Source organism: Apteryx mantelli, chromosome 2 (assembly GCF_036417845.1).
Source record: "Apteryx mantelli isolate bAptMan1 chromosome 2, bAptMan1.hap1, whole genome shotgun sequence".
In the NCBI taxonomy this organism is placed as follows: domain Eukaryota; kingdom Metazoa; phylum Chordata; class Aves; order Apterygiformes; family Apterygidae; genus Apteryx; species Apteryx mantelli.
In genome coordinates, this window is record NC_089979.1 from 151,465,642 (window position 1) to 151,492,853 (window position 27,212).

Consider the following 27,212-nt stretch of genomic DNA (forward strand, 5'->3'; position numbering starts at 1 on the left):
GCAGAATTTGTCTTTGGAAAAATGTTGCACAATAAGCTAGTTTCTTTGAGTTCATAGAGTTTTACACAGCCTTCTTAGCATTTACACTTCTCACAATGCCCCGCCTCCTGCCCTATTTCTTCCCTTCTCTTTTGTCACAGCACTATATATATATATATATTTTTTTTAACGTTTGTAGTCAGTCATAACTCATATACTTAGCGATGTTGCACAGAAAAAAAAGTTGAGCTCTCTTCAAAATAAAAAGAACCAAAGCCTACAGAAAACTCCAGAGATCAGATTTCTAATCATCTCAGTGTTTTAACTATCATCAATCTTGTGTAGGTACATACTTGCATTGAATTTCTGAAATGTAAGTGTTCAAAAGCTCCTTTCAAAGAACAGAACAGAACTACCATCTTAATGACACACAATTATCTGGCATTATTCAATGGGAAAAAATGATGCTGCAAAATATATAAAAAACAAACAAACAAAAAAACCTTCCTTTCCAAGACTATGCTTTATAGAACAGAAACTTTAAATCAAAACATTTGTAAAAAATAGAAATTATTCCCTCCTCCTCTGTCTAACCTATTGCCATATGAAATTGTCTTATTCCTGTAGAGCTAGGTAATATGTACATTATTAAGAACAGAATTTTAGCCTGAAAAGATCTGAAATCACAGCACGTTATTTTTAACCTTTTTCCATACCTCAAATAGAAGCAGTCTCAGCAGCTTTTTCTGTTGGGCTGTTCCATCACTCTGACATGGAAGAAGGACCTACTTCAGGAGATCAGTTTTCCATCAGGTTTCGGGAAGTAAAAAGGCAGATTGGCAATGAAAAATCTAGATGCAGGGGATCACCACTGCTGACACTCATAACTGTTTCTCCAATATAGAAAAAGTTAGAGAGTACAAATAATCACCTGGTTGATTACCCATTACAGTATTTTTACTCCCAACCTTCTCCTACATCACTGTTGTGTTTACATACAGTACCATGAAGGAAGAGGCAGGTCCAGAAGAGCAGGCAGGAGCCAATGTAAGGATTTTAGGATTTACTGCTTTTATGTAGAGGTGTTGCCAGCCAGAGCACTAATCCCAGTGGCAGCAGAAGAGCACTTACTACCTTCACAGGGAATGTTACATGCCCACAAAGTGAGGCTCCTTCTTAATAAGTATTTGGCCTCTTCTCTGGCTTCACCTTCATTTTCCTGGTACATAACACAAATACACTACAGCAGTCTAATCCTGTGGTGAATGCATGTGGATCACTATAGTAACGTACAATGCTCTTGTAAAAATGAGTTGGAAAAAACACTTCACTTATATTTCTAGCTTGCCTCTATCAGTAACTATTGCATGTCAAAAATGATAAACAGCTACAACCACAAAGCTACAACGGCTACACAGCTACAAGCAGCAGCTGCAAACTTTCATGTTGAGATGCTGATCCATTGTGTCCAGTGTTGATTTCCTCCACATAAACACATTTTGCTTTATCCATGCTAAATTTTGTAAGTAGAACGGTTACATGTTACTAGTGTATCAAGTCAACGTCTCCTCTCACTTAAATCCCATCTAACCCACTATAGCCAGAATGCTTACACACAAGTTTAGATTACTAATGATAAAGCAACCTATGTCTGGATTTTGCAGTATGTCTAGCCTCCTGCACCTTAGTTTCAGGATTAGATATTCCGGGAAAAGATAGACTTCACTTTTATGTTTGGACCATGCTTAGAAAATGGTTGGCTCTGAGCAGAACAGAAACTAGTCCTTTTGGCTTAAACAAACAAACAAAAAAATCTATATTTAATTTCCAAGTGCTCTTGCAAAAGTTATCTTCCTTGCAATTGAACAAGTAGGAATACCATAGAAACTACATGTACAACCTCAGATTATACATAAGAACTGAAAGATATATACTGAAACTATTCTGTTATTGTTGCCATCACTGCCAGTACAAATGCACTGGAAACCCGGCTGGTTTTACATTCTGGGGAAAAAGTGTCATGAATATTTAACAATTATTGCCTTACAATGAGAAATATTTAAGAACGACATACTTTCTCAAAGCAACAACAGAGAACACTGAACCAAAGGATTCTTAAAACTTCGGAAATTTCAGAAATGGAAACGTAAGAAATACATTTCCATATATCCTAAAATTGTATTGTATATTAGAACTAGTCCACGTGACCTTGCATTTCTTGCATCCTCCAGAGCTCTCTTGCTACCAGCAAATTACTGAGCTTCCTATACTGGAAAAAATATTTTGATGAATGACACATTAAAGACAGTATTCTACCTATAAAGTTCATAGCCTTGGTCCGTATATCATTTGAGACTATTAAATACCTGCTGCAGAAAGCTCACCTCTAGAGTAGAGCAGCATCAGCCACAGTTTTGAATACAATCATCAAAACTGCGATTTAACCCAGACTGAACTTGTGTAAGTTGCTTAAAATTTGGTCAGGATCTTCATGAAACTGTAGTTAAATACATACACACTGTGCCTCACATTATGATACTATTATTTATATTTGAACAACTGTATATCAGGAGTTCCTGAATAATTGTGCTGATTAAAGTCAAAGGCATTCAAATATTTTTTTGTCACTGAAAGATTTCTAATAATACAGAACTGTTTTTCCTACTAATTATATTTCTAGAAATAGATTTGTGAAACGTTAATTATGCCATTGAATAGCCTCTATTTCAGAGTCAAGTGGCACTCAAGAAATTTGGAGATTCTAGAACAATCCATTTTGGATTTGAGAAGAGCCAAGGTAAGGTCAAGAAGTAACAGAGCCCTCAAATAAATGATTTTTGCTGTAAACTTTCTAGCATAACATTGCACCTGACTGATTACCTATCAGTTTGGCTTAATTATATACTCTTTTTTGGTGACGTGTAACTGGAGTGTCAAACAAGAATGAATAACAGGACCCGATTCACAAAACAAAGACTAGTCTCTCGCCTTTGCAATCCAAAGGACTATTATGTAACAGTTTAAGCTGAATTTTAAATATTTTCCCTATAACAGTTTTGTTAGCCCCTTGCAGCATCATTTGGCTGGATATGAAAGGCACATTGACCTGAATATATACATAATGAGATACTTTCAGGAAAGTCTTTTTCCATGTCCAACCAGTGGAAGTTTCCTGACTCATATCTGTGCACCATCAATCTCCACAATACTATCAAAAGAGAAACTTTCAAAGAGCAGCGAGCTAGGCCTGAGAGGCACCTGACTCTGGCAAAGAGCACCAAGAGTTATTCTTGGGCAAGTCATTCCTGAGATAGACAAAGTCACTCACTATTTAATTCAATGTCCTTTAAATCTTTTTCAGCAGTTTAACGGGACACAACAAGGGCAAAGAGAGAAAACATAGCAGGATCTAAGTGTAAGATCATTCCCTGTTCCAACTCTGCAAAAGACTTTGGAACATTTATATTTTCAGAACACAAATATATTTGGAGAGTGTGTCACAGCAAGTGAGAAAATTCATCAAAATATTGTATAATTAAAACTTGCATAGATGGATTTTAAATTGATCAGCCATTAAAACTTATTGAGATTCAACCAGTAAGACATGAATTTTGAGAAGTTGTGATAGTTTGGCAGCACTGTATTACTGAGACTCAAATTAATGCACAGCTAAAGAATTATAAATGCCAATATAAATTTTTGATGCAACCATACACAGCAGTCCATTTCCTTATTTTTATAAAGTTGGTCAAGACCTCGTCTAGAGAGTAGCAGATTCCAGTCCACAAAGAATAAAGGAGAGAAGTTCCTGTGGCTTGATTCCTTAATCCCATTTGAAGGCCTGAGCTCTGACCTTGACCTTTTTTCTTACTCATTCAACTTTCTCTCAGGATGAACAGCTTACTTTAAGATCCCTGGCCCAATCTGGTGGACGTCGCGAGTAGCCTGCTTTCTCTGCGGCCTGTTGTCTATGAAAGGGATGTTGTAAAACCTGCTGTAGGAGGTGAACCTGGAAGCAATTAAAACGGGTAAATTTTTGTACAAGATGTTTTCCTCTAAATAAGAAAAATCTCTGCCACATCATACAAAGCACTGTCCTGGCTCTAGAAATTGTTCCATTAATTGCTTACTATTACTAGTACTATCAGTTTTATAACCAATACTATTCATATTATAACTGATGGCATTCATAATCACATTAATACTATTAACAGTTATTGGCATTATATAGTACACTGTTGCTCAAAGTGTTCACACTTTGAATCCATACTACAACAAAAATTTTTTAATAATATAAATGCATCAAGAAAGAAATAACCAGTTTTACCTCTGAAAAATCATTCAAATTTGCTTTTCATATTGCTGATTCTGCTATCCAATTCCTAAGCACATACCTAGGATTAACAGCTGAAAACAATAGTTAAATCATGTTAAATTCAGTTACACAAGTTCAGTAAAAGCAAAAAGCAGCACACAAGTCACTGAAACCTGTGGGAAGGTTTAATTTGCAGTTCAAGAAAAAATGGCATAAGAAGTAAAAAGAATTAATCTATTCATTTTTATATGGATTTTTTAACTCACACAAGTACCAGTGCCAAAGTACCATTGCTTATGTTTAATATGAAAAATTAGAAGAATGGTATTGAAGATCACACTGATAGGAAAAGGATTTCCAGATATGAACTTCAGCAGACTTTTCAAAAGCATAGTTTACTAGGGCCTAGTTTCTTGCACATTTTCCCAAAGTCAGTAACTGATTATTCTATGAAGAGATTAGTGATACTGGAGGCGTTATCACCTGTGGCCTTGAAACCAAAAGTCTGTGATTTATGGCCATACACAAACTTCATCTGTTCCTCTCCTTCCTGTTCATGTTCCAATAGGTTTTGTATGAAATAAATATTATATAAAACACAAGGTTTGAACTAACATGAAATATTTATTTAAAAAAATCTATAGCTGTGTAAAATCTGTAAAAAAATCTGTAGTTATATAAAATATTCTTATAAATATGCCTAAAGCATATTTGAAAGAGGATACTGGAGAAAGCATAGCATTCATCAGAACCTAAGGCCTCAAAATCATCTGCTCACCATCCCAAATTTCGCTCTATTCAATTCCTCAAATCAATTTGTTATGATCTTAATTTATTTACAAATAATAAATGAGGTGGGGAAGGATCAAAAAAAGTATTTTAGATAAAGAGATTAAGTTTAATCTATTCCCATTTCCCACTTCACTCTATTCTTGTATCTCCTTATAGTGCTTCTTCGGCTTGCAAAAGTAATTTGTTTATCCTGGAGCTGACTACCAAGGCAATTGATGTCTTTGAGAAAAGCGATGACTTGCTCTTGCTAAGGTTTTGTGGACAGACAATCGCAGGACTTCATAAACCTTTGATGATCCCCTGGACAGAATGAGTGCTTAGTGCAGTGAACAGACTTCTCTGTAATACTCACTGCTTCTGAAAAGCACCATTTATCCACATAACAAACTAGAATTTACTGAAGTTATATAATCAGTGAACAAGCAGTTGTGTAATTATTTTATGTATCACAATACAATTATATTCTTTATATTGAAAAACAAATTATAGCAGTTCTAAGCCACAGGATTTGACATACAGCAGCATTACACAATGGGTCTTTTTACTATTGAGAAAAGTAAATGACAAAAATCACTTTCTGCTGTAAGTACTGAACTCCAGCCACTAATGTTCCTGCCAGAACAAAGAAGGTGAAGCTCTTATAAAATAAGAATGTGGGCTGAAACCAAAAGCACCTCGTCTCAGGTGGCACTGTCACTTCTTAAACAAGCACAAAGCCAGACAAAGGGAATGCTCTCCCTGCATGATAAAAGTTGTCTAGGTAATCTAACGACTTTCTAGCACAATGCGTAGGTACTGGCTTCCCTAAGAATTAAGACTGAGATGCAATCAATCTAGATACAGACATTCTGCTTTTTAACATGACAGTGTCATTCTATATGTATCTATATATATTAAACAAAGGCCAACAACTCGCTGCTGGGAGCCCTGGCCATCTCTACATAGTCATACCAACATCTTTCCCTAACCACTAAAGAAATCTTGTCTTCCCTCTTGGCAAAATGATTTGCTCTGGACAAGTATTTGATTTAACTCAGTAGATAGATCTTCAGCAGTGAAGTATGATAATATAAAAAGAATACTGAAAAGCTGAATAAGTTAATATATGACTCATGGTTTTAATGTGAATTATCATTTTTTGTATGATTCATATTAGCAGGAGAATATTCGTCCCAGGAAAATATTCTTAACAATTGCAAACTGACAAGTTTCACAGTGGAGATAAAAATATCTGGAATTAAAACAATTGACATGAGAATTATAAAAGAATAAGATAAATAAGAAAAGAATAAAGAAATTTCGTAAAGAAAATTGTGCCCTTATGAGAGTTTTATGATTTATCCTACAAATTTTTTTAATAAAGAAATAAGATGATAGACTTGTATTGGGATTTGGATAAACTCCTAAGAATCTAAGTTTATGCAGTACAAGATAAAGCATTACTAGAACTAAAAACTGAAGGATGAGAGAAAAAGTAAAGATAACTGAATAAGTGACCAACTTCAGATGCTTCAATGTAACGTACTTTGGGACTTAAGATATTTACCACACTTCTCAATAATGTGGGAAAGGTGATGAATAATGAGAAGTTAATGGCAACATATTCAAGGTCAGTCAACAGTAAAGACAGCAAAGAAGAACTTAGTGGGACTTCACCTGCCCATATAAAAATCTACAGAGCCATGACAGTTTTGTATTTAACAAGAAAAGAGGTGACACAGTTGATCGAGTTGAGCCAGGCTTGTCCTGCAAGTTGTATTGACAAGAGACAGTTGTAGAAGCACATACTTAAAATAAAACAAACAGTAGCATATTAACATCAGTAGCCTATTGGGAATTCCTGCTAGCTCCACTTGAGGAACATGGAGCAATGACCAAATATATGGAGGGAAATTTAACTACACCATGAATCTCTGCACATTGAACTTTGGACTTCTACCAAAGCTGAGATCAGTAGCACAGCAGAAGCGTTTCCCTGGGAGCAAAACCTTTTCCTCGTCTTGCCCGTCTCCTATACCAGAGGATCCTCTGAGATGCATTTAGAAAAGCATGATGCTGTTTTGCAAAAGATCATCCCCAGACTGGGATCCTTTCCGATTTGGAATGAAAGCTCAAAATGTTATAATCTTCTCTAAAAGCAGATTCAAAAACATCATAGAAGAACAGAAGTCTGTTTGTATAGTTTTTAGCATGAAATTTTACCTGAGGAAAGCAGGGTGGCTGGAAACATTGAAAAAGCAGTTAAGTGCCTCAGAGTGCCACAGCTGAGACTTCCTAACCCTACCAAAATATAAATAACAAAAACAAACCTTACTGCATTCTTCTTGTTGGCTGCTTTCATATTAACTTTCTAAAGATGCATGTAAAACTGTAAGAAGTGTTCTTAAAAATGGATGGAGCCTTAGAAAATGAGGATGCAAACATGAAGGTGCATGAAGGTGATAATTTGTGTCCTGTGTAGTCTTTACTATCTTACTACTGTAACTCAGTGCAAACTCCTTCCATCTTTCTCCTAAATCAAAGCTTTTGAAGAGAGTGGCGAATCAATATCTAACAAAAGAGTACAGCCATTTCCATTAGAGATGTAAATAAAACGCCCTGCAGAGCAGCATAACAGTGAACCTTATAATACCTCTGGTGCAGAATTAGATCAGATCCTGCATTTGCTTCATTCCCTTTTGTCCAGAGATTTTCAATTGTTCATTGTCATTTACAGGCGAACTTTTCACAAGTTTACTACAGTTTATTGCACAGCCACAAAAAAAATCTCTGAACAATTTTCAGAATTTCAGATCCACTGTTTTTGTTGCGATACACAGCTAAATCCAGTACCTCTACCATTCTGTACTTAGAATAACCAGCAGAATTAAAGTAAATAGGGTATTTGATCACTCAGAACCACACCTTCCTTTCATGAGTAAGGCCCAGTTCTGCAGGTGCAGAAAAAAACAGGGTGGTACCCATCAGAAACCTGAATTCTTTCTAAGATGTAGAAAGGATTTGGACATACTTGAACACTCCAACAAATCCTAGTCCAGTGTGCCAGGATCAGGAGCCTAATGGGATCTTTCTGCGAACTGTCACATTTCCAGATGGCTCAGGGAAGGAGGTGGAGATTTGAAGAAAAGATGTTCCTCGCACTCAGGAGAAGCAGATAAAGCAGAAGAGGAAGGGCATCTCTCAAGAAAAGTCAAATCCTAGGGGCCTTTTAAGGGAGCTGCATACTTTGTAATGAAGAGTTACAGCTTGGATAGCAGCCAGAGCATATCCAACGTTTCAAGACACCGAGGTGAAGTTCAGCTTGAGAAATCAGAAGATACACACAACCAGGTGCCCATAAGTCAATAATTCTTAAGTTCTTAAAGGGAATCAAAAGGAAAAAAAATAAATGAAGTCCACAAGCACCAAAGCATGCATCAGACCAAAGGCCCAGCAACTCCTGACATGGAAATTGCAAAAAAGGGGAAAGAAAAAGTAAGAGAAAAAAGAAAAAGAAAAATGTAAGCAAAAATAAAGAAAATAATAAACAAAAGATAGCAGATAAACAAATAGGAAAATGAGAGCTGATACAGAGTAGAACATAACCAGGCCGCTGAGTGAGATCGCTCCAATCTCTATAGCTCACTTGGTGTGACGTAGCTCAGAGCGCCCTTTATGGATACTGATAGGAAAAACCCTCTGGTCTTCACGACCTGTGATTTCAGCCACCGCAAACATGAACCAACATGTGCTCTGTCATTCAAAAACAGCAAAATCAAGAGAAGGGCAACTTGGACTAGTGGCCGTGGTGCGTTTCCATTATCTCACGCTCTTAGGCATCAGTCAACTGATATGCCTATGACTGTATTCACAGCAGAAAGGGATAAGGGCCGGATATTTTTAAAGGGAAAAAAATAGTCTTGATATTTAGGAATAAAATCCAGATCAAGTAAGCATCCTAAATGTCTAGACTTCAAACCCAGATATTGACGCTTCTCATTTCAGCTTAGTTTCACTGGGACTGTTCAGAGAAGTAGACGAAAGCAACCACTTCAAAAGTGAACACCATTTTTCCGTTTTTAAGAAACAAGCAGCAAAATGCTTAATGCTGCATAGCAGAAAGAAGTGCAGTTTATTATAACACAGAAGAGTAAGTTGTACTTCACAATTTTTGGATCACTGTGCAGAGTGTTTGGCTTTAAATAGATACTGAAATTTGGAACAATACCTCTTACCCTTCAAATGACTAAAATAATAACATGCACTTATGAATATGTTCTATCTAAAGTGAAATGGCACTGCAAAGATATGAGGGTTTTTTTTTTTACATGTACATGAATCTCATATCTTCAAGTTAGTTACTTCTGCAAGTTACCTATATTTCTTCATAAATGCAGACAATGAAATTAAGGTTTTTTTTCTGCTTTTTAAGAAGGGAAAAGGGTGGTTCACTAAGGAGGAAGAGAGCCTTACTGTAGCCCAGGAACTTCATGATCATTTGACTTATGTAGGAAGTATATATGTATATACAGGCCTAGCCAGATGCACATGGCTAGATCCTAATCAGAACAACATTGGGTGAAACTGGAGATAGCTATAGGGAATTTATAGTATTACAAGATTTGCAGCAGTGTAATGAGACTAGCGTTTCTCCTCTTCAGAAAAACAGTACATTTCAGTGCTTCTCAAAAGGAAAAATAACTAACTCTAAAGAAACCTATGTAAAATAGCTAGTTGCCATCACCAAGCATATGAATTTATTTGGATTGTTATGGGATTTAGCTTGGAGAAGCAAAAGACTCCCACAAAACACAATTATTCAGTTATTCTCCACACCACAGAGAAAACAAGAACTGAATCTTGCACAGTTCCCTGGAAATCAAGCAACTCAGAGAGAGGGAGAAAAAAAAAAGGCAAAAAAAAAAAAAATCCCTCAGAATAAAAAAAAAAAGGTGTGGGGGGGAACCCCCCCCAATTTTTCTTGTATCACCAACAACCAAGTTTGCTAGTCCATCTGATGAAGAACTGAATCTGTCCTCAGACCACTAACTTGTCACAGCCACAATAATTTATTTAAATGAATACTTGGTGCCTGGACTGTGAGTTTTTGGGAATACATTTTTTATCAAAACATTTCAGATTTTCTGAAAAGTTCTAAATGCTTAACTTGTTTTACTTACTTGCCATTCTTTTTCTTCTCTTTGTGTCAGAATCACCTTTGTTACTATACAAGAAAAACAAATCAAAAAAAGAAAAAAGGTAAATGTCAATGTTGTTCATTTTATTTTTCTTACTCATGCCACATTTTCCACTTTTTCCCTTTCACTACAATAACCGTCTACTGTAAACAGAAGGCAAGCAAGCAATTTCACTGTTTGAACTACAAGAACTAAACAAACATTAACTGGATTTTTTCTTTCATGTTTCTGCTAATCCTTCTTCAAGACATCAGCCATGAAATATTCAGTTTCCATCTTTCCAGAACTGGAATAGACATACTTCCTCTGGGTTTCCTCAGAAAAATTGTGCATCCAGGATACAATAGCTGATTGCAACTACCCGTAACGAATATATTCTCAAGAGGTTTTGTTTCACACTGTAGGTCTAACTTCTTGTGCCCCACTCTAAGTTGCAAGTGCAAATATATAGTTATGCATCAAGAAAAGTGACACTCATGCTTCCAGTGGGTTTTATAAATTCCAAATCTACAACACAGCTATGATATATAACATAGCTATATATATATATATATATATATATATATATACACATATATATATATAAAATCTCAATCTCTCAATCTCTCTCTCTTTCCCTATATATGTATCCATAAATTTATAGTACGGCTATAACACTAAATATGAATAAAATTTGCTGTGCAAGAATTTTGGAGCATGCTCAGTTTATCCAACTTGGCCTTTTTGTTTAAATCTGAAATTGATTTAGCTAATGAGTGTTATGCTTATTTATTTTTTTAAATATTCTATTAAAATCATTAAGTGTTCTGCTGTTGTGTTCAGGGGAGGCAGGTGTAAATCTTTAAGAATGATTATACTTGAAAAATGTTGCACACTTTCTTCTAAGTTTTACTTCTGGCATTGATTTCCTCCCTGAGAATTGTATTACCAGTCTACAGTTCCCAAGTACCTAATACATATTTCTTTTCACTATTATTAGCCATGCATAGCATACATGACTAGGAGAAATGAAAGTATTCTTTATTGATTTATGACAAAATAATTGGTAGGAAGTTCTAACATAAAAGTCACTAGCTGCACAACACCAGTGGCTTCCAAATACAATCTGTGCCTTCACAACTGTTCAACGTCCACTCCCTGCCATTCCAAGGCAATACTATTATATATGCAAAACAGATTTGAAAAAAATCAGTATTAACAGCAATGAAACACTATCCATTCCTATGTATTTTCACAGCCTGACTTTTGGATTTCTGGAATGAATCCGAAGGACTGATATTTTTAACAAAAACTATTAACTGAAGAAATCTGATTGAATGATCGCTGAAGGACAATAAATACGGACCACTCCTCCCATGTCATTTTTATATACCTGTGTGTCGAAACAGAACTACAATACAATCAGACAATATATTACAATTATGCAATTATTATGGAAGCTAGCAGAATCTAGAACCACACAGACAAAAAGACTTATCAAAGCATATTTGAAGCCAGGTTACTGGACCCACAAAAGATTATGAAAAATCTGACCCAAGTCACTGTAGATTGAATTTGCCTCCTACCTGCCTGCTGTTACTTTTAAACCTGGAACTGCATCAGACTTACCGATTTAACCTCAAGAGGTACATAGCAACCCATCCTGAAAATAACTTGTGTTTAGCCAGATCCTGCAGAGCCCAGAACTCCTAAAGAGAAAGAAACAGCTAATGGCAGGTAAACAGAATGTTATCCTCATTAAGCAAAAAACAAAATGAACAAATGAATGAAGAGAGGATGGGGGGAACAATACGATGACCTCAACAAATTTTCTCCCTCAAAACTCTACTAGTATCTTTTCCTCTATATTCAAATTATTTCTTTTTGCTAGTGTGATGCCTCCATATTAATCCATGACTGTTATGGTGAATCCTACCTAAATACCTCCAAGACTTCACTCCTGTTTTTCTTTAGTTTATCCACTGACCCATTTTTTAGGTGCTACTCTCTTCTGAGTTTAGTACATGGATCGGATCTATTTGTAAAGATTGTTTTTTGTTTTTTTTTTCCAAAATTGGGGGGTAAGGGGAAGATATTGATAAAGAAAGACAGGGTGTGGAGAAAGAGGGTAACTTAAAGTCTACAGGCATAGGAGAAGACTGTGGAGATTAATAGAGACAGGAGGAGGGGAGGAAGGGAAAAGAGTCAAAACTTGGAAAAGGAAAACAGAGTAACCAGAACTTGGGGTTACCACCTCCGGTGCTGGACAACAACCACAAACGAGGCTTCCCTGGCAGGCTACACTGCATTAATAACTGTGTTATATTGTTTGGTTGAAATAAAGTAGCCAAAGCTTACAGACCAAAAACATGAACTTCACAGAAAGAACAGATTGGAAAGAAATGAACATAGATAAAAGGAGATAAACAGCAGACATACAAAAAAAAGGCGGGGGAGGGGAAGTGAAGCAAGGGAAACTAAAAGCATGAATGAAACTAAGGTTCAATCACATCTCTGTGTGTTTTTTAAAGGAATGGGAGTTGAAAAATATAATGAAAAACACATTTGAGTATAAAAATGAGTTAAAATTAAAGAAGTGACTAAGAGCTGAAGGTCCAGCATGTGAACAGCAGGTGAACGTGGACATCAAGCATTTCTTCCAAGGTGTGCAGCGTTAGGCTGCTTTAGCAGGAACACCAGAAGGTTTCCAGTCACTACTAGAATGTAAGGATTCCCGCAGTGCTTCTGAAGGCTTCTGGCATTCTTAGATCAATTCTGATCCGCATCGAAAGAAAAATATTTCAGTGATCTACAAACCAGCAAGTGAACCTAATTTGCCACCGACAAAGTGTTAGTGCATGAGTGAACAACAGGAGAACTTTTATATAAAAAATTTCTTTAAAAAAATAAATCTTTTTTTTACCTGCAAAAAATTGTACCTGCTTTACCACATCAGTTCTGGGACTCAGAACTTGTGGGCTAAATTACTTAATTGTCTGAAGAAAACAAACAAACAAAAAAAACCCCAACCACTTCCAGTTAAGGCTGCAGACCACCCTCAGAGTGGTAGCAAGGTCACAATTACACCATGATCTATAAATCAGATTCAAAGACATACAGAAATAAGTCAGAAGTTAGGGAAAAGCAAGAAAGCTTCCCAGTCTGCGCCTTCAAAGAGGGGGACATGCAATTGCCATGAATGTCACTACCGCAGGAGTCTGGGAGTGACTCCGCAGTGCATGAGGGAGGCTTCCATTCTTCCTGGCACATGCAGGTTGCTAAGAAATGGAAAAATTCCTCTTATTCTATGACAAAAATACCCTCTCTTACAAACACACCCATCTCCTCTCCATACAAATGATTAATTCCACAGCTACAGTTCTTTGCATTTTTGTTGCTTACCACTAGAAAATCTCAATTTGTTAACCATTAGTGGCTTAAGGCTCACACAAAAAGTCAGATAAAACCCCTTATTTAACAGAAGAAAGGACTGAAAAGCAGAGAATTTGGTCAAGATCACTTAATTATCTGGGACATAATTAGAAAAAGAAACAATAACTTCTCACTTTCACTCTATGCTTTATGCACCAGGTCATTCTGCTCCCTAAAAAACCTCACCTGCTCTCTTGGCTTAAATTAGATTCAAAGACAAACAGAAATAAGCCAGAAGTTAGAGAAAGGCAACAAAGTTTCCCAAAGTGACTAATACTTGCCACATGGAAAAGGTACTGTCTAAAGAAAGAAAATCTTTTTGGCTCCTGTGAAAAGGTCTCCATTTTTCCTTTCCAGATCTGGTACTTACAAACTTCCTTTTCAGAATTTCCATTCTACATTTTTATGTGATTATTACTTGGTAAGCATCTTACTCCAGTTCAAAACATTCCAGTCATATTTCCATTTCTGAAGGCTGCACCATATGCAGGCTATGAAGTTCATCTCTTTCCACTGCTGGAAAGCTTAAATCTCTTTTATTTTAATAATTGGCCCTGAAGAATAAGTTTGGTGGGAGTTAGTAGCAAGATGGGATGGAACAGTAAACGAAGCAGGACCTATGCTATGCATTCCTAGGCTTTAGGCTACATTTAGGACCAATCTTGTGCTCAGGGAAGGGCAGAGGCCAGGACAGGCTGAGATTCTAGCAAGAGTTTACGAGGTGGGATCTCACTTATCATTAGATACTGAGACAAGCTGATGGGCTTGAGAACAGAGGTTTAAGCCAACCTGTAAACCCACTTTAGGTAAATTTGGTGGGTCCAAGATTGAAATTGCTCTCATAAGCATTGTCCAGCTTTGCTTGTGTCTTCTGAAATAATATCAGAAAGAATTCTTAAACAAACCAAAAGCTGCAGGGAAGAAAGCTCTTACTAATATTTCAGTTGTAAAAATATTGTGTACACTCAGATGACAATTCAGGCTGGAGAAAGATCTTTAACTACAAACAAGTTTCTAAGGGTGTCCAGGAGACCCATGTTAAACGTGAAGACATTCCTATGTGTGCATGAATGTTTATGACTACTCATATTGCACCTATACCAGAGGCTGAAAAGTTGACTTCAGCAGTCTTGGTTAACATATCCTTCATTATCAGACACAGACTTAACAGAGGATGATAGCAAGATACAGGTCCCTTAGTCTCCCTGTCCCTTAATAATGCTACAATTGCACACGTTTCACAGGCAAGTCACAGCTTCAGGTGTCCTCCATTATATCAGGGGTCCTTCATTATATCAGCATTATGTCCAACCTGATTTGATATTGAGTATTCCTAAAATGGGATGTGTGTATTAATCAATACCTCAGGAATATGGAGTTCCTTTAACTGGTCTTCAGCAATTTCACTGAGCTGTCGAAATGTCATTGTAAAATCAGCCTTCGTATCTTCCATGAGCTGGTGAAATTAACATACTTTATCAGTGTTTTTAACGTATTAGATATCAGTTCAGATGTTGGCCAACAAAATTAGCAAAACAAACTCACTTTTAGGAGAAAAGCAATCTAATAGTTATCATCCTCATTCTCCCCAAGAAGACCCAGTTTTCTTTTGAATAGTTCTGCAAAACTGAAAATAGTAACAATAGTAAGTAAATTGTCACCTAACATATTTTACAATATTACGACTACAAATTTTAAGTTCTAGAACAACATACCGGATGTAGTAGTGTTTACCATATTCCTCCAGAATCTGTGAAGCTCTGTAAAAACAAAAGAAATGTCAAATTCTACAGAATTACAATACTACTGTGCTGCGTACAGCAACCCTGCTGTACACAAAAGGAGAAAAACGACTTCTGTTTGATATCTAACAACTTCCATATTCTGAACCAACTGGGATTTGTAGTGAAAAGAAGACTGAGGGGAAACATTTTAGCAGACTTCAAATACATAAACAGGTGCTGCAAAAAAGAAAGAATCACAATCTGTCTTTAGTTTTCACAGTGAGTAAGAAGTCATGAGCTTTAACTGCACAAACAAGATTCATGTTAGGAATCTTTGCAGTAGGATATTAAAATACTTCCTCATTACTTAAGAAGGTTGTATGAAGGCATAAGTAGGCATCTTTAACAACAACCTAAACAAACTTGTAACAGGAAACTACAGGTAAAGGTCCTACCTTAGGGAAAGGAGAATGGCCTAGACAACATCTTGAATTGCTTTCCAGTCATATTTTGCTATGATTTATGACTAATGGAAAAAAAGTCCTCCCCTCCCTCTACCTTATTCTGGCCAATAATTAATCCAGAATCAATTTCCATTTAGAAATTATATTTTAAAAGCTAACCCTTCTCTTTCCTAAGCAGATGGTGATTAGAGTCTCTCCGATCTCACTAGTTCTTTTAAGTGTTAAGATATTTTAAGGATTACTTACAGCTGCTTTTGCCTGGGATCCAATAAAGGTTTTAGAGCTTGTAACAGCTTGTTCAGATTAAACAGCCCAATATTTGCCTGGTTTCCTATTTTATACCTCCTTTCATCATCAGATGTGTTTGGAACAAAATCTGTTTCAAACAAAAAAATTACTTTTCTACAATGGAGTAATTAGAATAAATAACCAATGTTAAAATAGCGATGTTCATTCATTTTTATGTTTAAACAGCAAACTAATAAAAGTCCTGAAGGTACTAAATATTTAAACTCAGAACACAAGCATATTTATTTAGACTAGATTAACTCAATATTTGCAAATCTAAGGAATACATCCTTCGTGAGCAAGTTTCCAGATGTCGCAAGTGGCATCTTCCTACTTGAAGACACAAAATTAATTCAGATGTTTAAACAGAAACAGACAATTTTTACACTAAAAGCCATGCTTTATTCAGTGTTGTTTACTACATATAACAGACTAAACAAATAATCATATGTTCAGATTCAGGATTTATGTACATCTTTGGAAAAGTAATGCATTTAAAAAAAATAGGCCACCTGAACAAGATTTGTTTAGTTGTATAACCAAGCTTTATATATTCACTTCTGAAAAATCAGGGGTAAGATATTCTACTATGCAAATCCACATTTGGGAGATAATAAATGCCTAATATGCTTACATTCTACTTCTGGATACTCTACAGCACCAACCTCAGAATGGATGCAGCATGAACCTCTTACCCAGATCAGATGCAGCTAAGCTGATCAATGCATATAGCATTGCCTGAATTTTCTGAGGATTTTAATACCAGATGGAGCATTAAGGCAGATATACCTGTCAGATCTGGTGATCAGTTCAAATCTAAGCCATTTCTTCTGGTTCTGGTTTCAGGGAAAGGTCTAAAACTAGGAAAGCTCAATTTTAAGGACTCAGTTTGGACTTCTTCAATATGATATAAATTGTATAACATCTATTCTCATGAGACTTGCTTAATTTGAGGCTGCAGTCTCATGAAAACAGTTAGTGAGATAAACACTGCTGGTTCTGAACCTTACTCAGATGCAGCCTCCAAACAACAATCCAATAACATGCACTTATGTACATACTGGACCTACAATCAATCAATCCCAGATGAACTGAGTTCATACTTTCAAAGAAAGATTTCTCTTCCTGCTGTATATAACTAGCTGCTGTGACTGTAAAGATGGAGCATGATGTATTCTAAGTCATATACAACTTCTGCTTTTGGTTGCTTAAAGCCATATGCAATTTTCAGTGTTCTAGGTCTCTGTTGTAGCATCTGTTCAATTGATGAAGTTCAATAGGAAAGATTATTCACAGAATTGGCTTTAATAGCAACATTTCATCTTTGAATTTTTTAGAACGTGAAACGGAACCTGTATAGTGTATCATAAAACTGGCCTCTGATCTAGAATGTAACTATTCTTTCCTAAAACACTACAGACAATAGACATACTCAGGATTTTTCTGATAATAATTCAAACAGTTTTCATGCACAGAGAAATTACATAAACTAATATATGGAATCTATTTTAAGTCAAAAAATCCATTTAAAAACATGCACTGTACTCACTTGGATCATAGGAGTCCATAAATCCAAATGGACCATAATCTATTGTTATGGATAATAAACTGAAGTTTTCTGTATTGCATATACCTAGAATTAAACAACAACAAAGAAAAACACAAGTAAAAATTCCACCTGAATTCTGTAGCCTAGAAAATTAGCTGTGAAATCAATCCAATGAACCTAGAAAACCTTGGAGCAGTTACCTTTCAGAGATCAGATTCTGGAAAATAATCTTGTGTCTTTTTTCCTTGATCTGGCAGGCATTTTAAGCATGAAAACTAGAAACCGTTTTCTCAATTATCTTGCTTCTGGTTTCTACATCTAGGTGGCACTGTTTCCTTTTCCTTTCAGTGCCACATGGTATTGAAAGAGTATCTTGCACAACTGATCAGTTTTTTTCTTTGCAAATTGACTGTGTGCTGTCTTAGGAACACAGTGCTATTTTATTTTTCATAATATAAATCTGGAATAAAGGTGAACAGCACTCTATCCTATACACTATAAAAGGTCAGGTTCTTATGCAGATGCATCAAATTCAGAGTAATGAAACTTTTAGACGACATCAATACACAGTCTATGTACATCAGACAATCACAGCAATTCTGAGGAGCCCACATTGTTCTCTTCCTTGCTTCTGTCAAATACAGTCATACTTTGAAAAATCAGAAAGCTCTCTTAACTGTTAATGACGAACTTGTATAATATTAATGGATAACAGATACTGCTATAGACAAAGATATCAGAAAGACTGAAGAGAATTAAACGTGACAGTACAAAATCCACCTTTAAGTACACAACTATAAAGAGACACTCCTGTAAAGCCAATACCACAATAGTATCTACTGCAGCTTACCATGTGCAAAACCCACAGACACCCACAGTGCAATCAGATTTGCAGTCTCTAATACAACTGTAGAGAAAAATTCCTAAAATCAAATACATGTTTTACTTCAAGTCCTCTCAATCAAAAATACAGAATACAATAAACAACATAAAAATTTGATTAACTTTAGAAATATTCCATACATTCTATTTTTAAACCTATATCTATGTCTGTCAGGACTTTTTATTCACATTCTTAAAAGATCTGATTTGCAAATTAACCTCGTCCACCAAAGGCTACAGCTATATAAACACACACAGATGCACTAAGAGAAATTAACAATTCTTAAATGGAATGAAGACAATATATATACTATATTAATATAAGGAAGAGCATAATTCATCACTCCATGACTACTGTTCACTTAATATCTGAGTAGGAGGAAAAAAAAACAAACAAAAAAACCCCCTGAAAATGGAAGACTACCAATAAATGTTTACATAATGAAAAACTGTGAAAAAAAATATTAATATTGGATTTTCAGAGAGAAACTAATAGTATTTTTTTTTACAGAAGAATATTTACAAACTTCTGCTAATAAAAACTTACAGCTTATTTCAAATTTTAAGACTTTTTAAAATTGCAGACTTTGAAAAGCTTTTTTTTTTTTTTTTTTATTCACATGCTTGTGGAAAATAAAATAACTTTTAACAAAGACTTACCAGATATCTATTTGAATCATTCATGGCTATTGATGGAAAATGTTCCTGGATGACAAAGTCTAGCAATCTTCTGTAATAAGAAATGCAGAATTCTTTAAATAAAATTGGTACTTTTAGAACTGAAAATTCAAAATTCTTATTTTTCAACAGCTAAATGCTGATCTACAGCCTGCTGCAATCAGTTATGAGAAAACTCTATTTACTGCAGTGGGTTTTGGATTAAGCCCTTTAAAATGCTTAGAGATAAAACCTAATGCTCCAGTTATATTTATAACTGGAGAATCATAGACTTAAAATAACTCTCATGTTAAATTTTCAGAGTACAACAGGATCTGTTTTCACATGCTGTAACATCAATCTTTTACCAAAAAACAGTTAAATGTTCAAAAAACGCATATCATTACAAGGAATAACTCTATATCAGAATTCCCCTCAGAAAATTTTACGGCTGAATTTTTAGGAAGTAGGGTTACTTGACATAGTAAGTGGCCATTCCCAAAACAGTGCTACATAAACTTGCTACATGACAAGCTCGGGAAATTGGGATACATGCATAACCACTGCAGTGCCTGTCAGATGCCCACGTTTACAGATCTTTAAAGTAGTCCCTCTGACATTCAGTACATTTAAAAGCCCCCTATAGGGTCCTCAGGCAATCAGAGCCAGCCAGGGCCACCGACTGGGGAAGCTGCAAGTACCACCTACAAGTTGGGTAGGAGAGCCGGGCTAGGGTTGGATCTGTGGTAGGGTTGGATCTCTGCTAGTGCAGCAAGGCTATGCACACAGATATCTAGATTTTACTTTCTAATCGGATTGTTGGAGCAAATCACCAAATTCCCCTCGAACTGTGATAATTTTATCAGAGTACGCAGCAACCTGACCTTTTCAAGGTGTGTCCAACCTATCGCCGCTGAATTTTAGCTGGTTGCTCCAGGACATCCTCTTTCACAGAATCACAGAATCACAGAATGGCTGAGGTTGGAAGGGACCTCTGGAGATCATCTAGTCCAATCCCCCTGCTCAAGCAGGGTCACCTAGAGCACAGTGCACAGGATTGCATCCAGGCGCGTTTTGAATATCTCCAGAGAAGGAGACTCCACAACCTCTCGGGGCAACCTCTTCCAGTGCTCTGTCACCCTCACAGTGAAAAAGTTTTTCCTCAGGTTCAGATGGAAGTGTCTGTGTTTCAGTTTGTGCCCGTTGCCTCGCGTCCTGTCGCTCGGCACCACTGAAAAGAGTCTGGTCCCATCCTCTCGACACCCTCCCTTCAGATATTTGTACACGTTGATAAGATCTCCTCTCAGCCTTCTGTTCTCCAAGCTAAACAGGCCAAGCTCTCTCAGCCTTTCCTCATAAGAGAGATGCTCCAGTCCCCTAATCATCTTTGTAGCCCTTCGCTGGACTCGCTCCAGTAGTGCCACATCCCTCTTGTACTGGGGAGCCCAGAACTGGACGCAGTACTCCAGATGTGGCCTCACCAGGGCTGAGTAGAGGGGGAGAATCACCTCCCTCGACCTGCTGGCAACACTCTTCCTCATGCACCCCAGGATACCATTGGCCTTCTTGGCCACAAGGGCACATTGCTGCCTCATGCTTAACTTGGTGTCCACCAGCACTCCCAGGTGATTCTCTGCAGAGCTGCTTTCCAGCAGGTCAACCCCCAACCTGTACTGGTGCATGGGGCTATGCCTCCCCAGGTGCAGGACCCTGCACTTGCCTTTGTTGAACTTCATGAGGTTCCTCTCTGCCCACCTCTCCAGCCTGTCCAGGTCTCTCTGAATGGCAGCACAGCCCTCTGGTGTATCAGCCACTCCTCCCAGTTTTGTATCGTCAGCAAACTTGCTGAGGGTGCACTCTGTCCCTTCATCCAGGTCACTGATGAAGAAGTTGAACAAGACTGGACCCAGTACTGACCCCTGGGGGACACCGCTAGCTACAGGCCTCCAACTAGACTCTGTGCCACTGATCACAACTCTCTGAGCTCTGCCATTCAGCCAGTTCTCAATCCACCTCACTGTCCACTCATCTAACCCACACTTCCTGAGCTTGTCTATGAGGATGCTATGGGAGACAGTGTCGAAAGCCTTGCTGAAGTCAAGGTAGACAACATCCACTGCTCTCCCCTCATCTACCCAGCCAGTCATTCCATCATAGAAGGCTATCAGATTGGTTAAGCATGATTTCCCCTTGGTGAAGCCATGCTGACTACTCCTGATCACTTTCTTGTCCTCCACATGCTTGGAGATGGCCTCCAGGATGAGCTGCTCCATCACCTTTCCAGGGATGCAGGTGAGGCTGATTGGCCTGTAGTTCCCTGGGTCCTCCTTCTTGCCCTTTTTGAAGACTGGGGTGACACTGGCTTTCTTCCAGTCCTCAGGCACCTCTCCTGTTCTCCATGACCTTTCAAAGATGATGGAGAGTGGCTTAGCAATGACATCCGCCAGCTCCCTCAGCACTCGTGGGTGCATCCCATCAGGGCCCATGGATTTGTGGGTGTCAAATTTGCTTACATGATCTCTAACCCACTCCTCCTCCACCAAGGGAAAGTCTTCCTTTCTCCAGACTTTCTCTCTTGCCTCCAGGGTCTGGGATTCCTGAGGGCTGGCCTGAGCAGTAAAGACTGAAGCAAAGAAGGCATTCAGTAACTCTGCCTTCTCTGTATCCTTTGTCAGCAGGGCACCCACCCCATTCAGCAAAGGGCCCACATTTTCCCTAGTCTTCCTTTTGCTACTGATGTATTGGAAGAAGCCCTTCTTGCTGTCCTTGACATCTCTCGCCAGATTTAATTCCAAACGGGCCTTAGCCTTCCTTGTCACATCCCTGCATACTCTGACAATGTTTCTATAATTCTCCCAAGTGGCCTGTCCCCCTTTCCACTTTCTGTATACTTCCTTCTTCTGGTTGAGTTTTGCCAGGAGCTCCTTGCTCATCCGTGCAGGTCTCCTGCCTCCTTTGCTTGACTTCCTACTCATAGGGATGCACTGCTCTTGAGCCTGGAGGAGGTGATGTTTGAATATTAACCAGCTCTCTTGAACACCCCTTCCTTCTGGGGCCGTAACCCATGGGATTACTCCAAGTAGGTCCCTGAAGAGGCCAAAGTTTGCTCTCCTGAAGTCCAGGGTTGCAATCCTACTTAGTACCCTGCTGCCTGCTCGCAGGATCCTGAACTCCACCATCTCATGGTCACTGCAGCCAGGCTGTCCCCGACCTTCACATCTTCCACCAGTCCTTCTTTGTTTGTTAGTACGAGGTCCAGCAGCACACCTCTCCTTGTTGGCTCCTCCACCACCTGTGTCAAGAAGTTGTCACCAATGCTCTGCAGGAACCTCCAGGACTGTTTGTGCCTAGCTGTGTTGTCTTTCCAGCAGATATCAGGGTGGTTGAAGTCCCCCATGAGAACCAGGGCCTGGGATCGTGAGGCTACTTCCAGCTGTCTGTTGAAGGCCTCATCGACTTCCTCTTCCTGATCAGGTGGCCTGTAGTAAACACCCACAACAGTGTCACCCATGCTAGCCTGCCCTTTAATCCTTACCCATAAGCTCTCGACTCGCTCTTCATCCACCCCTAGGCACAGCTCAATACATTCCAGTTGCTCTCTCACATAAAGAGCAACTCCACCACCTCACTTTCCTGGCCTGTCTTTCCTAAAAAGCACGTAGCCATCCGTGACAGCACTCCAGTCATGCGAGCTATCCCACCATGTCTCTGTAATGGCAATGAGATCATGGCCCTGCGACCGCACACAGATCTCTAGTTCTTCCTGTTTGTTCCCCATGCTGCGTGCATTGGTGTACCGGCATTTCAGGGAGGTGATCGAGCATGCAGGTTTCCCAGGAGGGGTAAAAGAGGGTCCTCCATAGCCACATCCCATGCGCACTTCCCTGGCTGCATTCACCTGTTGGAGGCATCCTGACTTGAGCAGTCTTTTGCCAGCTACCCTGTCACTATAACTCTCCCCTTCCTCCATCTTTCCTAGTTCTCTTTCAGGAGAAATCTTCTCTGAAGAGGAAGCGCAGGCAGTCACGATAGCCTTGACTGCTCTCGGCCACTCTTTCTGGGGCCCCCCTCCAAAAAAAGCAGGAAGGAGTCATCTACTCTGCATGAGTAGAAGTGATCTGTACATGCTCATTAAATCCAAGAAGTCACAAATATTTCAGCCAAAAATGTGCAGTACAGCTGCATCTTAAATTCAGTTCCTTAACTTAGTCTTTCAGTTTTAAAACAAAAATCTGTTGTGAGATTTCAAAACAAACGGAAAGAAAGACAGTGTACCCGCACACAGGAAGTTATCTTGAATGGCCAGTTACAACCATGTACAACTGCTGCTACTTCTCTTTTTTTCTTTTTAAGCACCCCACAACAATTTCTATTGCAAGCGATAATCAACCAGTGCACAGCCCCTGAGGAGGAATGGCCAATACATCCTACTACTTCAAAGTATTTACAGTAGAACTAAAAACCTGTCCTGCCAATTGCTTGAAAGGGAATAACACAGTTCTCCTATCACTAAATTAATACTGCTAAGCGGCACAATAAATTATTATCCAATATACTTTCCTAATTCTACATGTTATTGGAAAGCATACATCATACAAAATAAATCAGTAGCTTAGGTATGTTGTATTTCTGTTAATTTAGTTTCACAGGCTACAGTGAGAAATTTAGGAGCTTATTCTATATTTTACAAGTTCCTCTTAAACAAAAGTACACAGCGGTTAGTTACCAGCACTATTGTAGCTATAAAGACTTTCTCATTTTGTAAGACACAGGCCTTTAAAAATATCTAGGGTTTTTTATCCTTATGAGGTAAGATCATTCATATGCTTATTAAGAAAAAAAAAAAGAGTAGGTTTTCTTTTTAAATTATGTAATCTTCCTTTCTAAATAATTTATGTCTAAATTCCAACTGTATATATGCATTCTAATAAATATATTTGACTGTTATGAGAATTAATACAGTTACTAGGAAGATAAAATTCGAACCTTTGTAAATCCAGTTCCCCAGAATGAGCTAAGATTTCTAAGGATCCTATACGAAACCATGATTTGGCAAGATGTAGCACTATTGCACCTTAAATATAAACACATATGTTTAAATGTAAACAGAGTTTCAGAAAATTAAAATAATCCCATCATAAAAGCAATTATGTTATTTATATAGACACATAATTTACATATCCATAGTTAAATGCATATTTCTATATGAATGCTCAACATATACAGATGTATATGCATAACATTACTATATACACATTTTAATGAAGAAGTTTAATTTTCCGGAAAGCAATTGATACTTTTTACTCTTCCAAATCTTCATATGTTTGATAGGATGCACTATACCAGCAAACACTAGCAAAATTCCAGTACTGCATTAATATCAGAATTCCATCAAAGATGCTAGCAGCAAAGAAAGAGCCAACATAAATCATCTCTGATTTTTACCCATGTTGGGCCATGCAGCTCTTTTTCAGAAGACTGTACAGAAGACAGAATCAAACTTTCCTTGGGGGTAAACAGAAAAGAACAAGAGGCAAACCTAATACTGCATTCATAAATATGACCGAAGACAGTCATACAGAGTTCAAACAACTCCTAACTGTTAAATTTTCAGAACACATCAGATTATGTTTTTACATACTTTAGTATGTATTAGTAGTATTTGTGTATGCATATAAATATATGAAAAAACATTATAAGGAATAACTTATCTTAATTCTTATACAGTGAGGTTAGCTGCCATAGTAACTGAGGGCTCCAAACTAAATTATTATTCTACTGTTATTTCTGAAAGCATCTAGTAGCCATCCAAACTGAATGTTCTCTGTTAACTGCAAAGAACAGGCAGTGACTTGTTCCAAAGGGAGGAGGGGAAAAAAAAATATAGGAATGGAAATATTAAAAGCATTGCTTTGTAAACATTTAAAGTGTATCAGATAAAATTCCAGAGGCTGCAGGATGGTTTGTCTACACTTTCACTCTCTGTGATACTTCCACTACTGGAGCTGTATTGATACAAGCAACATTACAAAAAAATTTCCAGAAAAGACTCTTTTGGGAATAATCATGTATGATTAGTATGTCTGTAAGAGTAAGTACAAAAAGTGCTGACATAAATGAGATGGAAGAAGAAAACCCTAATCATTCAAGAAAAACAAACATTTTCAAAAACAAGGAACAAACCCAGTATACTAACAAAAATAGCGTGTGCATCAGAGCACTAGGGGAGAGAGGTGGTCAGAAGAATAATGCTACTAAATTTTACCATTTTGAACAGACATCTACCAAAAGGGTTGTTTCTTTTTGGTTATGTAACACTTAGCAGGATCTCTACAAAATTCCTGCAGAATACTAGGATTTCTCTTATTACTGACAGAAAATCCATGGAGACAACAGCGTTTGGTTACTTATTAATACAAGCTGATGGACCAGCATCTCTTAAGAGCTGGCCAGATCACTGAGCAGCCACATAAAGATACCTATATTCTCACACTAGAAAGAGTTTTCAAATGGCCCCTGCAGTTGGCAGGTAACATTACTGGAGAGAAGGCAGCAGCAGACTGGCTGCATGCACAAGCACAGGAAACGGCACACTGACATTGCTGTTATGTCAGAGAAGCTGGAAGGGTGCTCAGAGAAGGATGGACGGATGACACCTCCCCCTACCGCCAGCTCTAGCTCAAGGGCTAGACTTCACTTTCCCAAGCACCCTGCATGCTGTTCTGCATGAATATCAAGGGCCATTTCACTTTGAAAACTATGCATACTGCTCAGTTTTTTGACTCAATGCATAACACTGCTAACTGGAAGCCCCAGTATGTGACTAAAATGGCACCATATGAAGAAATGTTCTTTATCTGGCAGTACAGTCCTAAACTGTAGCATCCTATTGGGAGCACAGTACGTGAATTTAATAGAGCAAATCAACCTGCTGGGTGTTCTGGGATAAGATATGAGGCTCTTACACACGCTTTTGCCAAGACTTGACAAGAACTCTGTAAATGCATCTCAGCAGCCTCCGTACAACAGCTCCCCATTGGGAAGAATATGGATATCAGCTGGGGTTTTTCCAAATTAAGCCTTACAAGCTGTCTGGAAAGCTTGTGCAGCACAGTCAAGAGAGCCAGACATTTAACCAATTTGCCAGCAGAACTAAGGCACAATCTGTACTCAGTAGAATTTGTGCACAGTTAAGGAGTAATTTCGTATTATTTTTGCACTGAACAATTTGTTGAGATGACAGCAAAGACAGGACATAACCTTGCCAGATGCTTTCCTGCTGATATTCACACAGATTTACAGTTTTGCATCAATAGCTAACAGCAAAAGGTCCCAAGGTGAAGTCAGTGAACAGACCACCCAAAATGTCATTTACAAACACCGCACTCCAACAGAGAAAATGTGTAAAAATTAATGCTAGAGAGATTTACAGACACTCTGTCTTCTGCAAACATAGAAACTTAGCCATGTAGCAGCTTAATACAGGGCTTTTTCTGAAGGACATTTATTTATTTTTTTAAGTCTGATATTCTGGAGAACAGACGTGAGCACACTTGGAACACAAAACAAAATTTAAAACACAATCAGCTGAAAAAATCAAATTTCCTTAATTCTAAGAAAAGATCCAAAAAAGTACATTTATTAGCCTTCTTTGATTCAAGCAGAATTAGTTCTAAATGCATTTTTGAAAAATTTAAATGAATTTTTATTCTCTTTCCTTTTAATCTGGAAAAGCAATAATTAGAAGAAGGATGTTTGCATAAATAAGGACTTGAGAACAATTACCTACATTAGTTACTACCTCCAGTATTAATATCTATTTCTTTTATCTGGCTGACAACTTTTTCCTACCAATCTCAAAAGCCATAAGCAACTGAACGGAAAGAGTAAAAATTGCCAATATGTGACTATGACAACACAGAAATAGTCACTTTCCACATTTGCCCACTTGGCCTGATTCTTCAGAAACTCATC

General features: G+C 37.8%; 1 protein-coding gene across 1 annotated transcript in view; it reads right to left on the reverse strand.

Moving 5' to 3' along the window:
* Positions 1-1,764: 1,764 nt before the first annotated feature.
* The window catches only part of LOC106489999 (protein adenylyltransferase SelO), a gene marked incomplete at its 5' end in the record, with an annotated part of 29,095 nt that continues 3,647 nt past the window's right edge, over positions 1,765-27,212 (reverse strand). The window contains 11 exon segments of the mRNA XM_013949310.2: positions 1,765-3,988; positions 4,307-4,386; positions 10,246-10,289; positions 11,872-11,951; positions 15,038-15,130; positions 15,220-15,301; positions 15,390-15,434; positions 16,109-16,238; positions 17,700-17,783; positions 18,550-18,622; positions 19,242-19,311. Coding sequence (XP_013804764.2) covers positions 3,866-3,988; positions 4,307-4,386; positions 10,246-10,289; positions 11,872-11,951; positions 15,038-15,130; positions 15,220-15,301; positions 15,390-15,434; positions 16,109-16,238; positions 17,700-17,783; positions 18,550-18,622; positions 19,242-19,311 — 904 coding nt within the window.